Source organism: Mya arenaria, chromosome 6 (assembly GCF_026914265.1).
Source record: "Mya arenaria isolate MELC-2E11 chromosome 6, ASM2691426v1".
NCBI lineage: Eukaryota > Metazoa > Mollusca > Bivalvia > Myida > Myidae > Mya > Mya arenaria.
This window is the reverse complement of record NC_069127.1, coordinates 52,141,217-52,156,109: the sequence shown is the minus strand read 5'-3', so window position 1 is coordinate 52,156,109 and position 14,893 is coordinate 52,141,217. Positions and strand designations below refer to the sequence as shown.

At 36.3% G+C, this 14,893-nt stretch overlaps 1 protein-coding gene across 3 annotated transcripts in view; it reads right to left on the bottom strand.

The window, feature by feature from the left end:
- LOC128236684 (uncharacterized) overlaps nt 1–14,766 on the bottom strand; it is a 34,630-nt gene extending 19,864 nt beyond the window's left edge. For 2 of the 3 annotated variants that reach the window (XM_052951722.1, XM_052951724.1), the window contains exons 1-6: nt 14,334–14,444; nt 11,784–12,008; nt 4,346–4,516; nt 3,845–3,972; nt 3,412–3,561; nt 322–496 (exon numbers count right to left, since the gene is read on the bottom strand). In XM_052951722.1, the coding sequence (XP_052807682.1) occupies nt 322–496; nt 3,412–3,561; nt 3,845–3,972; nt 4,346–4,516; nt 11,784–12,008 (849 nt within the window). In that variant the 5' untranslated portion in view covers nt 14,334–14,444. Of the gene's footprint in view, nt 1–321; nt 497–3,411; nt 3,562–3,844; nt 3,973–4,345; nt 4,517–11,783; nt 12,009–14,333; nt 14,445–14,507 lie in introns of those variants that run through there. The other variant, XM_052951723.1, reaches the window with a different exon arrangement.
- Nucleotides 14,767–14,893: the final 127 nt, after the last annotated feature.

The window sequence follows — 14,893 nt, the reverse complement described above, 5'->3', positions numbered from 1 at the left end:
ACGTTGTGGACTGACGTCATAAAGGGCAGTAATTTTAAATCTCTATCGACGTCAAATAGTTCCTTTAAAAATTGCGCTTTTACGATTATTTATTTTCAATTTTAATTAAAAGTATTGTATACTTATATTTTTGATTCCGCTTTATTGAAATTGCATAATATAGTTTTCATAAACATACAATAAAAGAAATAAGAAGTGGCGCGTTGTTGCGCGTGACTCATCTTACATGGGGGGTGTAAGATGAGTTTTTCCAGCACCGGTCACATGACCGGAAAAACACGTCCAGTATGCAAGAAAATATCGTTTGTCATAAATATCAACCTTTGATTTCGTCTTTCCCTTCTTGAGCCCCACTAAGGCACCGTCGCTTTGCGCATGCACCGTGCTTAGACTTCCGGTTTTGAAGGAAGCGGAAGTGAGTGCCGCGGAAGGCTGGGCGGGCGGTCGTGGAGAAAATTCGTCCTGAATGTGACGTCTTGTTGGCATATCGATGTATCTAGAATAGGAGAGTAAAACGAATAAGGATTTGTTCAATGCGTCCAGGATAATACTAGTTTGATGGTTATTTAAAAGAAAATTTTCATCGAAGTCCATAAGTTAGGTGCAAAACGTAACGAGATCCGGTGATGTTGTTGTTTTAATGATGGCAATCATTTCTGGACATTTTGTAGTCAAGACAACTGAGCAATGTGACGTGTGTCTCGTTTTATTCTTTTTAACGAGCGTTTTTATAAGCATGTTCTTTATTGATAAACATGACGAAAAGATCTTGAAAAATGCTACATACCGATGGTAATTTCTGAGAATATATAGATACAAGGGTTTCGAGATATGTATGATATAGTTTACGAATATTTATCTATGCAATTGAGGGATTAGATTATGTGTATAAACTTTAGGGGCATTCTAGAGTTTCTTTATTACATAAGCAAATCCTCTTCATTAAGTACTTAAAAATATTACCTACAATCTAGAGTAATTTAGTAAAATATGACAACAGAATAGTTCTACAAATATTACAGACGAAAATGCGAAAAAAACGATGGATAAAGAAACATTGAAGATTATCAAAAATATTCTTCACCAAATAAAATTGCTCACCAAAATGTAACCAAAGATATTAGAAATAACGCATTAGGTCTTGAACATTTAAGCGCACGTCACTAAAAACAAATCGAAAAGTTAAAAATGGAAACCTTTAAATCTGTACATGTGAAATATTAAAAATATCTAAAAAAAAAAAATCAAATTTCTCGCACCAAAGGCAACGAAAGGAAACAGAAGCATGCATTGGTATAAAAAAGGGGTTAGCAAAATTGTTTACATGTCCCAAATCAAAGGTGTTTGTTACATTGCCTGGATAGTAAATCTGGTCATTCAGCTATTAAATAAAGGTACATTTTAATATGTTTTTGTTTTTTATATAAATAAATATTTCAGAATGGTAAGCAAGTAGTCGGAGCTTAACCGTACAATCGTGTGCGGATAAATAACAACGATATTCACTTATACAAACGCAACTTATTGAATGCTATCCTCGACAATATGGTGCAAAACAGTTACTACACCCCATGCCTCGTAGTTGAAATTATACCACTGGCGCTGGTGTATAATTTTAATATATCAGGTTGTGAGTACACTAACTATTACTATGTAATATGTATTTTTATCAAACTCAATGACATTTATCAGAATGAAATATTTGGTATTTTCCAAACAATAGCAAAGGCTTTAAAGGCCAAATTATTCTATCCAATCAACGTGTTGGTAACACCATGGCGACGAACACCTTTGTCCCAAAGGAAAGTTAGGCTGTTGCAGTGCGGACAAGCTGTCCCAATCCGCAGAACAAATAACATAAGGGGTAAGAGGTTGGAAATCGCTAATCGTATGTACAGCTATAGTTTGAATGGAATGAATTCCGGCTTTAATGTCATATGACATGTACAAAATATCAGATATTAAGGCATTTTGATATTTTTATCCATTGTTAAAGTGCAGTAATTTTCAACGATTCATGCTAGATCTATGTTAGGAGTGATCCCTTTCATAAATCTGAAGAAAGAAATATTTCAAGTGATTTTCACTTAATTGTTTACAGGTCATATAACACCAAAGCAGGAGTTCATTCCCATCAAACTACTGTACTCGTACGTGTACAAGGTTTCAAGTAGTTTCAACGAGATGGTTGTCTGGTACTTCTACATAGGGTGAATATCCGGCGAATTTCAGCAAATGAGGGCGGGTGAGATACTGAACTTGTTTAAAATATGTTAATAAGACCTAATTTTATAAACTTTAAAGTGTATGCACGTTCACTTTCCACGTTTTTTTTATTGCACATTTTGCACATCTCTGGACGTAGCACAAAAAAGTAGTACAGCCCATAAATTAGTGTAAAACCCGTACACGCACCCGTACAATTAATGTTTCCTAACCTCTCTTATGTCATATTTTAGGAAAAAAAACTGGACTTTTACACATTCTATATTACACATGCATAAATAAAATGTTAAAATAATTCTAAAAAATTATATTGGATTCTGAATCATGGACACTCTTTTGACGACTAGTGCTCAAAAAAAATAACCAATCGTCTGAAATTTTCATTGTAAGTGTTTTGTGTATAAATCTGTATGGTTGAAATGTTCAGAATCCAATCTCCGAATCTAAAGGTTAAAAGCATGCCAAGTATAAATCCCAACAAACCTTAGTCGGCTAAAATAGAAATATTGATTTCTTTATTTATAATTATTACATTAAGTTATATTTACTGATCGCGAAATACCTGAACAGAATACTCCAATAGGAATATCGTTGGTGATTTATTTTGTTGACGCGTTTATAAATGTGATATCATTACTATTTTACAGTGTGAGTATTTCACGTGATAAATTGCGTCATAATGATTTGTCGGAAGGCAATATTTTGCTTCGAATTAAGAGTGAAACAACGATAACTTTACTATTTCTTAACCATATTAAATGCAATATAGCACAAGTCTACTCCGCTTACAGATCATCGCCTTCCATATTTTATAAGGGTTTGATTGAGGGTTAAATTTCTGAAAACACTTCGACAAAATCGCCGCCTGATGGAGCACCGTCAAAACATTATTTGGATACAGGTTTGTCAAAGTGTTTGAGAAAACGAATCACTTAATCAAACATAGGCGGGGTTCTTTAAGCGACATAGACTGCCCATTGTTTCTTTGAAAATGGTGAAGAAAAAGAAAAGTTAAGTTTGTTTTAAGTCTTCATTCGAAGCAAAATGTTGCCTTCCGACGTAACATGTATGACGTAATTTATCACGTGGTGTACACACACTGATTTACGTATTGAAAAAATTAGTGTGCGCATCAATTGTGGACCAATGACTTACTGCGACGAACAACCTTTTAAAGCAACTTACCTGATATTAGGGTGTTTATCATATAAAGGGTTCCCATCCCCTACCCACTTCTCCGGTCCCTGTCGCTCCATCATGCTCATGCTACGCCGGGGACGCTTAGTAGGGATCACTGACCACAGACTTCCGGTTTCTCGGGGCGTCAGAGAATTTCTGGTAATTAAGATCATCATGTTATAATCAATTAATTAAGCATCACGTGATAATGCCAATCAACCAATCACGATAAAGCATTTGGTTAAATCGCGTTACTAATTTAAGGTTGTTTTTAGATGGACTTTAAAGACAATATTTGAGCATATATCAATATAAGGGTTCCAGCCATCAGTATCTTAGTTTTAACGCTTCTTATGATTTGCCACATTTTATTTCGAAATACAAAAATCCGTAAAAAAGTGCATTTTACAAACCATGAACGAGTCCCTTTAAAAATTACCCATTGGTTATGTGTGGAAGTTTGAGCGCCGCTTTCTCGTGCGACTTTTCAAGCGCCTGTCCATCCTCTCGCAGGTGTGCGCTGTCTATCCGGTGGTAATCGTTCTGTCGGGTACTGTGCAACTTCTCCTGAATGTGGTTTCACAAGGAGTTTTTGATTATTGCGGTATTTTAAATATATTTTATATCGCCGCGATCGGTTATTTTGCGATTTCATTCCGCGAAATTTTGAAATATTAAATATTCTTTGTTATTTTATTAGTGATCTGTTGGGAATTGTTTAACTTCTCCTATATGGAATATAGCGATGAGTCGATGATTAATGCGGTAAATGAAGTATCCTTAATGGCGCGAACGATTAATGCGTATCCTTAATCGGTTAAAGCCCGATTTTATTTATAAATTGTGGCGTAAAAACTAGAAACGTGTGTTTGTTCATTTATTGCACAAATACCGTTGGATAGCAAGTTATGAAATACTTTAAAAAGTTTAAAAAACAAACCTTGAGTTTTCGGCTTGTGTGTGTACTGACGGGCTGAAAGTCAAGAGCGGGGAACTGTGCTCGGGCTGTGTACATGAAGTCCCGGTGCAGGGCCGGCTGAAGGGTGGTTGACAGGAACCGGAACTGTGTGTAGTTACTGCGCCGCAAGATGCCCTCAAGAATCTGGCACCTCTGTAAAAATATCAGAAGATACAGATGTAAATTGATTTTTTTTCTTGGATCTTGAACCACGTCTAGTTTCTAGCAACCGTGAATTTCCTAGGACAGCGTGCTTTCGGTGTTGCGTTTACTGTTTTTGTGGAGGGGGGTTTTGCTGTTGCTTTTTGGCCCAATCGAAAAATCTGGAGTTAATATAAAATCTGCTTGAATTTTGGCGCTATCACTGGCCTTTACCACGTGCAAAAACAGGTACAGTAAGAATGATACAGTAGTATGAAAGTAAACTTTAAGAAGACTCTTTTAGATGGGTAAGCTAAAGTGTTGATTTGTTCCTGAAAGTATTTGTACCCCATGTTATTGAGTGTTTTTTCTTTGTTTCGTTTATATATTAACAGCTATATTGATACGGCAAACAGTAGCCGTTCAATAACTAGCATATGCATATTAATTACTGCGCTAGTATAACGTGGGTTATGCGTGCAGTAACTATTACTTTTTTTTTACAAAGGACCGATTGTTCATGACATTGTTCACGTTAACGACGTATTAACAGCATCGTTGTTAACTTTTAAATAAACTATTTTGATTGCGTTCTCATATATTTGGTTAAAACACGAACGACTGAAACAGGTTTCTCACAGTTTGTGACAAATAATATAGATCACAAATATGTCCATATAAGTATCAACACACGAAAGATTTTCAAGTTAACAATGATGACGTTGTTATAGAGACGTCGATAACCAAGCAACAAAAGATAGGTACTGCTATGCTAAATAACATTTTTGTTGATTTTCTTTGTTTCTTGATAGTTGCATGCGCAATGTATGGATAATTACTGTTTATGCATTTTGTAAGGGTCCATGGGGATGTCCCCGCCCCCCCCCCCATTAGGGGGTAAATAAAAGGGGTAATCGAGGCCGCAAAATGAAGACAAAAAAGACGATGAGTTTGACAAGGTTGTTAATTTTAACATAGACTCATTGAGGGATACATAGCATAACATGAAATAACAGTAAGAATGTAAAATAAACACAGTTTTACACGTTTACAGAATTCGTACGTGCTTTGGAATGCATACTGCTGTGAGATCATATAATAAATGATTAGTTCATGCGCACGATTGATTTTCACTCTAAATGTCATGTCTAAACTTTTGTAGGAGACGAGTGCTTATTTGCGTGTCATTCCACAAAACACTTCAATGAACTGATAATTATATTCAAATCAAGTGTGTAAATACGACTTTTAAGACCAAACCCATTTTAAACAAGAACTTGAAAAAGAAGATGATTAATCATATCTTATCTTGAACGTACCAATTCACACGACCATTTCTCAACATACAAGATACTTCAACGAAAGTGAATAAATCCAAGGCACCATTTAATGACATATTTTAAAAGTTTACTCACTAATACATCAAGGGGAAATACCTGTTGAAAAAATATATTTATTAATATACAGTCGAACCCCGATGGCTCGAACTCGCTTGGCTCGAAATCATCTTTGGCTCGAACTAGATGTAAAAGTCAGATTTTTATAAACTGAAGGTTAGGATTCCCGTTTGGCTCGAATTTTCCGAGACTCGAGGTATTTTCATCGGTCCCTAGGAGCTCGTGCCAACGGGGTTCGACTGGTACCATAGAAATCACTCAGCCATATGATCGTTACAATATATCTTAAGGCATAATGTATTTAATGGCGTCTGTAGTACATGTAATACGGGACATTTTTTTCCCTTGATTACATTGCTTTTTAATATAAATCTAGCATAAATTATCCCTTCAAGGGCACAATATAGGCTGATGAAAAAACAAAAAACAAATTTGATGTATTATTAAGTTAAACTCATTTGACTTAAATGATCAAAACAAAACAAAAACATATTATGTTTGAACATTATTTTCAATTATTGGCTACGTGGCCATAAATTCCCACGTGTGTTTCAATTTCGTTTACATCAACCTGTATTATGCCCCTTTAAATTCCAACTGAAGATATCTGATAAATATACTATCGAGGTAACGATGGTAAATGTTGATGCATGGCCAAGATTTCTCGAATTGTTGTAAGTCGTTTTTAACAGGGTCAAGCAAAGCACACCATTTTTGTTTTGGTAAAGTTTGTGTAATATTCTCATTTCGAAAGGTTTTGAGACTTTAAAATGAAATAATCTTTATGATAATCAAGATTATTTTTTCTTTGCTTTGTAAAATCAAGTTTAAGTAAGTTATTTGGCGTCAATACGCGTCACTTAAGCCTGTTACGTTTAAGAAGGTCTTGAAATTGAGGCCTAGTGACACTCATATAATGTTGTTATCATTGAAAAGGATACTTCTTACTGATAACTTAGATGTAAAATAAATGGAACAAATATATAGATAACGTTATTTTATTTTTGTATTTTGTTCTTTATTTCTTCTGAGAACGGAAGTTAAGTAATCTGATTATTTTTGGTTAGGTATTTTCTTAAAATATCTTATCTCTACTCATTAAACCCTTTCAATTACAGTCGAACCCCGTTGGCTCGAACTCGCTTTGCTCGATTTCCTCGTTGGATCGCACTGGATGGAAATGACCGATTTATTTTTACTGAAGGCAAGCAGTCTCGCTTGGCTCGAACTTCCCGAGGCTCGAGGTATATTCATCGGTCCCTTGGAGTTCGAACCAACGTGGTTACAGGGTAATACATAAATAACAAGACATCTGACCTGGCATCCCCAAATCATACAAGTGTATAAGATATTAATGATGTTTAAAGCATACCTAGATTTGTTGGTTTGTTAACCTGATGTGATTTTGAATATAATTATATTGGAGATTCCAATAGTATACAGTCGAAACTCGTTGACTCAATATCGCTTGGCTCGATGTCCTCGTTGGCTCAAACTTAATGTAAAGGATCGATTTTTTTCTCTGTATGTAAGTCAGCATTCCCGCTTGGCTCGATATTTGCGAGGCTCGAAGTATTTTTGCAGGTGCCTGGGATATCGAGCAATAGGGTTTCGACTGTAGATTAAGTCTAAAGACAATTTTAAATGTACTGCTACATTTGAGGTATCAAACATTGAAATACAGAATTATTTCACCAAAAAACAGGTATTAAGTCATTTTCTTGTAATATCGAAGGTTATAGTATTTCACAGTGTAGTTCTGGTCGCTCGTTAAAAACACTGATTTTGTTTAGTGACATCAGTCGTGCTTCAAAAATAAGAGTAAAAAAAAAAATGAATAAACATTTACCAAATAAATCGATATGAAATCATAGAGTTCAATACTACAAATTGTCACATGAATCAAGGAATATATTATGAACAAGGAAACGTTTTATAAATAGGCGTATGGACCTGCAAATGCAACTTAACAACGTCATTGGTGAACCGCTTGTTTGTTAAGTTGAAGAATTTATATCCAAACCCGGATTCAACTAACATAAGTTACCTTATTTGCTTTCAAAGACTGGCTTTTAAATATCTAATTTATGTATAGTTCGGGATTACAGTCTTAAGGTTTCACTTTAAACAGGATTCCTTTATTTATATACAAATATTTGTTTAACTAAAAAGTTAAGATGATTAAACCTAAATGGGCATACTATGGTCATTTGGCAGTAACTTAAAAGTCCATTTACCTCAATAGGTCTTGAGTCGTGAACAAATATTTGTACGAAAGGAAAGAAAACATCAAAAATGCCAGAGTGATACAAAATGTCAAGTTAATCTACCTCCAATGATACAACATTTTATTGAAATTAAATTTGACCGTACTTTAAAGGGACGCTCGCTCATGGTTTGTAAAATGCACTTTTAAAAACATTAAAGATAAAAAGTTATAAGCCTTTATAAATAGAAGGGGGGGGGGGGTCAAGTTATAGCTACATAGCCACAAATTCCCCTGTTGAAAAAAATCACTTTAGTTTTTTTTATTAGTAAACAAATCGTATGTTTTCCTTGTTTTGAACGGATTTAAAATAAATAAAATAACCTTTATTATTCCCCTTAAATGCTAACAAATGCTCGTTATAGGGTATTTGTAGTACACCGTGATATAAACCAATTGAAGTGACAGTTGTAGAAATTATGGAAATGAACTCAGATAGCTAAGAAAAAATAAATACAATAATAATCCTGATCAAATTCTTTAATCGAATGATCAATTTCGGGTACGGCATTTCAGAATCGGATGGAAAATATGTTTGATCAGAAATACAAATACGAATTTACGAATGTTCAGTTATATTGTATTTATTTTATAGAGCGGCTGCGCGTGATAACTTACACTGGTGCGTGTACGTGCACGTGATAGATACTTCTCGTGCAAGTTACGTCATCCATTATACACGTTAAGAATGACATGAACGGAAGTATGAGGAAAGCGATTTTTGTGACAATCAGCGAGTTTTTACAAGTACATGTTTGAGAAAAAGCTTTGAACTTCGCACAGGACTATTCAACACAACTGCAACTTATACACATACGTTATGCTACAACTAGCGGATCGTGGAGGGGGGGGGGGGGGGCATCCGACCTTCATCCCCCACCCTCCCTAAAATCGCCCAAGTTTACTTTTATTTCTATATTGAAAAAAGAAGACAAATAAAATACCCACACAATGCACCATTTCGGACTGTTAAAAATAACAAGATGGAGGACTCCCGAAACCCCCTGCCAACACATAATACATATCGGTTCTGAGGGAGGTACGCAAGTCGAAAGGTTACGCCCCTAACTTACACCCCTAACGTCAAATCCTGGATCCGCCCCTGGCTACACATAAATATTTCACGTACGCGAAGTGTTTCACAAACCTCTCTTTTTTCTTATACAAAATAAAAAAAATATAATTTGTAAAAACGGGTATACATGCTAAATAGGAATATTCCGTAGTAAACCATTTATATTTCTGCGGTAAATCATGATTATATATTTGCTTAAACAATTATTGAAAAAGCTCGCCATTGCAATTTCGTCTTAATTGATTCTATGGAAAAGGTAAACACAACATTAATGAAAAACGAAATCAATTCACGAGATATTCAATATCAATGGTAACATATAAATGCCTATTATCTAATCTTATTCAATCGGAAAGTGTAATATTGTTAAGATTAAAAAGACTAATGATTGAAGGGTTAAATTACTTGATCTGTATTGATTCAGTTCTTTTATAGTCTGCAGAATACGCTTCGCTCTGCTGAAAATGCAGGGCAAAAACGATCTGAGTATTGGGGTCAATCGGTATTTCTTAAGATTAAATATTGTGAACAATTCTTACGAAGGCGTTAATCTGTTTTATCTGCTTTAAAAATATAAGTTTGAAATTCCTTCACTTATAACATGTACCATGAATTTCCATGTATTACAATAGTATACACTTTTAACGAGTAAAATATAATTCATCACTTAATTTATAAATTTAAATCTAAATTTAGTATGTATTTGAAAGCAGAAACTCTGAGGATTTTTATTCCTTACGTGGTTTCCTAAAAAGCAAAGTCAATAATTGAAATATTATACAGCATTTTCATTATGTTGTCAGACCATTAATTATGATCTTATTTTAACGTCTTTCATGTCAAAAATTAAACATTTATAGCACTATTTATGGCATCCATTCATTTTCAAAACTAAATCACAACGTTTTTGTTTTCTTTTTTATATTTTATTGACATTATCAATCTATTGAAACTCTTAGGAACACAATGCTATATATCGTTCGAGTATCGATTCAAATCCATTAAAAATGAAAAAAAAAATGTTTATGATTTATAATTTGATTCTGTTGACATTCTGTAGACAATAATTGGCTGAGCTTCAGAACATTCTATAGAAAACAGCTTCGGATCGCCTTTTGAGCCAAAGATCAAAAGATAATAAGAAAGGAGAGGTTGGAACATGATGGGGTGCACTTTGAAAATGAATGAAATCTCGCAGATAAAAGACCCTATTTATGTGGTCTTTTATTAACAAACAAAGGTCTATCATAACTATGTAACTCAAAGCAACTTAACGAAAAAGAGAAAGTATTAAAATGGAACTCCATATCATAATTATAAAGAACATATGGAATACATATTGATAAATCGTCAGAAACACCATTTTGTGAAGAGAGAGAGAGCGAAATAGAGACAGAGAAAGAGAGTGATTGTGAGAGAGGGAGAGGGTAGAGAGAGAAAGAGAAGGGGATAAGAGAGAGAGAGAGAGAGAGAGAGAGAGAGAGAGAGAGAGAGAGAGAGAGAGAAGGGGGAGAGAGAGGGGGGAAGAGAGAAAGAGAAGGGGGTGAGAGATAGAGAGGGAGGGTAGATGGAGAGGGGAGAGAGAGAAAAGGTTGGGAGAGAAAGAGAAGAGGATGAGAGTGAGAGAGAAAGAGAGAGAGAGAGGGGGGGAGAGAGGGGGGGGGAGAGAGAGAGGGTTGAGAGTGAGAGAGAAGGGGATAAGAGAGAGAGAGAGAGAGAGAAAGAGAGAGAGAGAGGGGGGGGGGAGATAGAGGGAGGGTTGAGAGTGAGAGAGAAGGGGATGAGAGAGAAAGAGAGAGAGAGAGAGAGAGAGAGAGAGAGAGAGAGAGAGAGAGGGGGGGGGAGAGAGAGAGAGGGTTGAGAGAGAGAGAGAGAGAGAGAGAGAGAGAGAGAGAGAGAGAGAGAGAGAGAGAGAGAGAGAGAGAGAGAGAGAGAGAGAGAGGGGGGAGAGAGGGAGAGAGAGAGGGGGGAGAGAGTGAGAGAGAGAGGGGGAGAGAGAGTGAGAGAGAGGGGGTACGAGCGAGAGAGAGAGAGTGCGCGCGTGAGAGAGAGAGAGGGTGGAGGGGGGAGAAAGAAAGAGGGAGGGAGAGTGAGAGGGGGGGGGAGAAAGAGGCATGTGCGTACCATGGGTGGTAGTATTGGTATCCGATAGTAAACATGATATTTCCATAAAATTGATATAACTATAGGCCGATTATTCAGAACTTTGTCCAACTTAACAACGTTGTTAATGGCATCGTTGTTAACTTTTAAAGGTGAAATATTTCATTATGTGTTTGTATAATTAAATAAAAGAGCCTTAGCTGAAACATTGTCTCAATGTTTGTGAAAAGTACCGCAGATCACATGCCAGTCCATGAAACTTTTATAGAAACCAAAAGGTTTCATAGATTCCCCATCCCTGACCGAGACTGTTACCTTTGATGTGTACTAGTATGCAGTTGGCCTTGCTTATATTCAAGAAGCAGATTCTACTCATATATATGTATAATGGGCATGGCGTACTCTCATTAGATCTAAAATGGGCATAGCTATACTAACTTGTTCATGCGTCCAACCCTCCAACCACACTGAAATTTTATCTAGTTGTCTGTCAAACTCTACGCTGCTCATCGTTGGCGGCCGTCCGCCCTGGCCGCGCCATGGAACCTCGTCGGCGCTCATGGCCGGTGGCGGCGTCTGTCCGGGCAGCTTCCGGAAACGGGCGCCACGTGCGATACTCGGGAGACAGGGATCACGGCGCACCTGGATCCCAATGCTGCTCATCTGGAACAGGAAGTAAGATATTTGTATTAGGTTGGATTATACTAATATATTTTACATGAATATGGTCATTTATCTAAGTTCGATTGTGAAGAAAGCTATATATACTGTTGTGAAACGCCTCCGATTCTGTTTCCTTGATACCCCCCCCCCCCCAACTATTTTGCTTATATAGTTGTCCTATATTGAAATACCATAAGACTGTTCCCACAAGCGGATCCAGGGGTGGGGGCCTAAAACAGACCAAGTTTGCTTTTTATTTCAATATATGAGAACAAATGTAATAAAAAAAACGCCCCAAATACAACATTATAGACTAGAAATTGTTTAAATTTTCTTTGGGGACCTACGACCTCTTGGGTGAGAGACAAGTACATATACACCACGTAACCACACTCACAATTTTCATTTTGCTGATATGAGTAACTAAAGTTTGAATGCCAAAAAGCTCAACGATATGTTTTTCTCATTTTTTTGCAACATTTTATTGGGCTAATAAACATCGGCAAGCATTTTATTTATTATACTATAATTCGCCCCCGCACTAGTTCGAACTCTGGAGTTTTTGGGTTTGAAGATAGTTGAAGTGAACATTACCAGCCCATAAATTTATGATAACTAACAACTTCCTTGATTGTATAATATGGATAAAATTTGATAAAATGTGCAATTAAGTCATAAAGAACGCATATCTCAGAAGTTTTTTCTTCTTTCCTTGTCCTTGAAAACAGTAAAGCTTGCCACAGCTGTGGAGGAGAGGCGGACGCCGATATGTACCATAGGGCCAACACAATGTTTGTTGGCGTATCCTTGGTTTAGTGATATCAACCTTGACTGACAACCAATGGGTCGCAGATTCGATCCCCCTTCCCACCTCTTTTTATACATGTTGTGTTCATGGGGGGGGGATGTGGGGATGGGGAGACGTTAAACGGTGGTCCCGTGTGACACACTGGCGATCCCTTTATAGAACCAATCTGGTTCGTTTCTATAAAGATCTTCGTTGATTTTAGTCGTAAATAGAAAAAAACAGTCGAACCCCGTTGGCTCGAACAGGGACCGGCGAAAGTACATCGAATTTCGAAAAGTTCGAGCGAAGCTGAAATGCTAACCATCAGTATATATATTAATCGGTCATTTACATCCAGTTCGAGCCAACGGGGAATTCGAGCCAAGCGAGTTCGAGCCAACAGGGTTCGACTTTACTGCCATTGGTTACGTGTTTACAGATTTAACATTATGAGGTTACGACTAAGAAACGTTAATGGGGCGGGTTCCCGAGGAGCTTTAACAAGGGTTACAATATGCCCGTGCACTATGCCCTTCGAGGCTAACAAGACTGATTCTTTCACTGGGGCCGACGCACATGGACATTCCCTTGGCGTCGTAAAAATGTACCCAACCCCAGCCCAACCAACACCACCACCCCCGAAAAAAGAAGGGTGTTTAACATCATAGCTATGGAAAAGTAATTATGCAGTTTGGGAATGAATAAAACATAGATTGACCAAATGTGCGGACAAGGTCTGAGTATGAGGCATTTAAATATATAATCTAGGCTTATAATATTATTTTATTCTACTTGTCGTTCAATTTGGGCATTTTTCGAACGAAAACTTAGTTCATTGGTGTATATTATAAAGTAACGTTGTTGTTTTGTTTTGTTTTGTTTTGTTTTGTTTTGTTTAATATTGCTTTTGAGGGAGAGTACATTTGGGGTATAAATAAGATGGCACCCTCTCCCTCACGAAACCGAAACATAAAGATTTTCCATTTGGAATGGGGGGATGGTGTGAATCCTCCCCTCCCCTCCCCTCCCCTCCCACCCCTTCCCCCATCCCCTCCCCTCCTGAAACCGACCTGAACGTATCGGCTGATGTTACATCTATCATGTTGTCATACACAGCTCACTTAGAGGGGACAGAGGTGAACCCCTTCCCCATCCCCCTGGTCCGCTAGAGACATTTTAAGTCTTTTTTTTAAAAACGTTTTGTCATATCTTTTGTTACTGGTTCAGTTCAGAAATTGTCTATAGATATATTTAACATAGGGGGTAATAAAGTATTAAATCGGATGGTTCTCTGTTTCAAATGAGAACATTAAACATATATATTAAGAGAAATAATGGAGAAAAAACATACAGCATTCAAAGGTATGTTTATATGGAAAGAAAAATAATACAGTTTATAGTAGTTGTGATAGCCACCTTTTGTTTACTCAAAATATAAAACAATCATCAAAATCAAGTTTAATTGATCTAAAACTATGCACTGTAAACAAATTGAATAATGCGTGTTATAATTAGTTAAAACAAAAACATATTCATACCTAAAGAATATAATTCCGCCATGGGGTTTTATTTCCATAATCAGTGAGCATTTAAGGGTATTTAGAACTTATAAACGCTTAATAAAAGACCTTTTAAAATACTACTCAAAGATTGATCACTTTTTCATTTGTTATTGATAAAACTAAACAAATATTTAACTAAAGTAAACTTACATTTCACGCTTTAAGTGGAAATCTATTTCTACTCCATTGTTTCAGTACACAAAATCCAACCCATAGAGAAAAAAACTGACATTAGATATATTTGTTTGTCCATTAAACCTTTAGGGCTACCACAAATCAATTGCTCCGTTTTTTTCTCTGCTAAGTTCAATCAAAAACACTCCTAATTCACCTTAGTTTCTAACTTTTAATTACCAATACATCGGTGATAAAATTTCATAAGAATGTCAATATCTCTTACACTATTGTAATAAAGCTACACATGTGTATTATTAAACTATCTTTAAGCCACTTTAATCCCGATACTTAAAAGGTACTTAATAGGATTTAAAGCATTATTGTTCATACGGGGGATAAACAATTGGCAAACAAGGAAA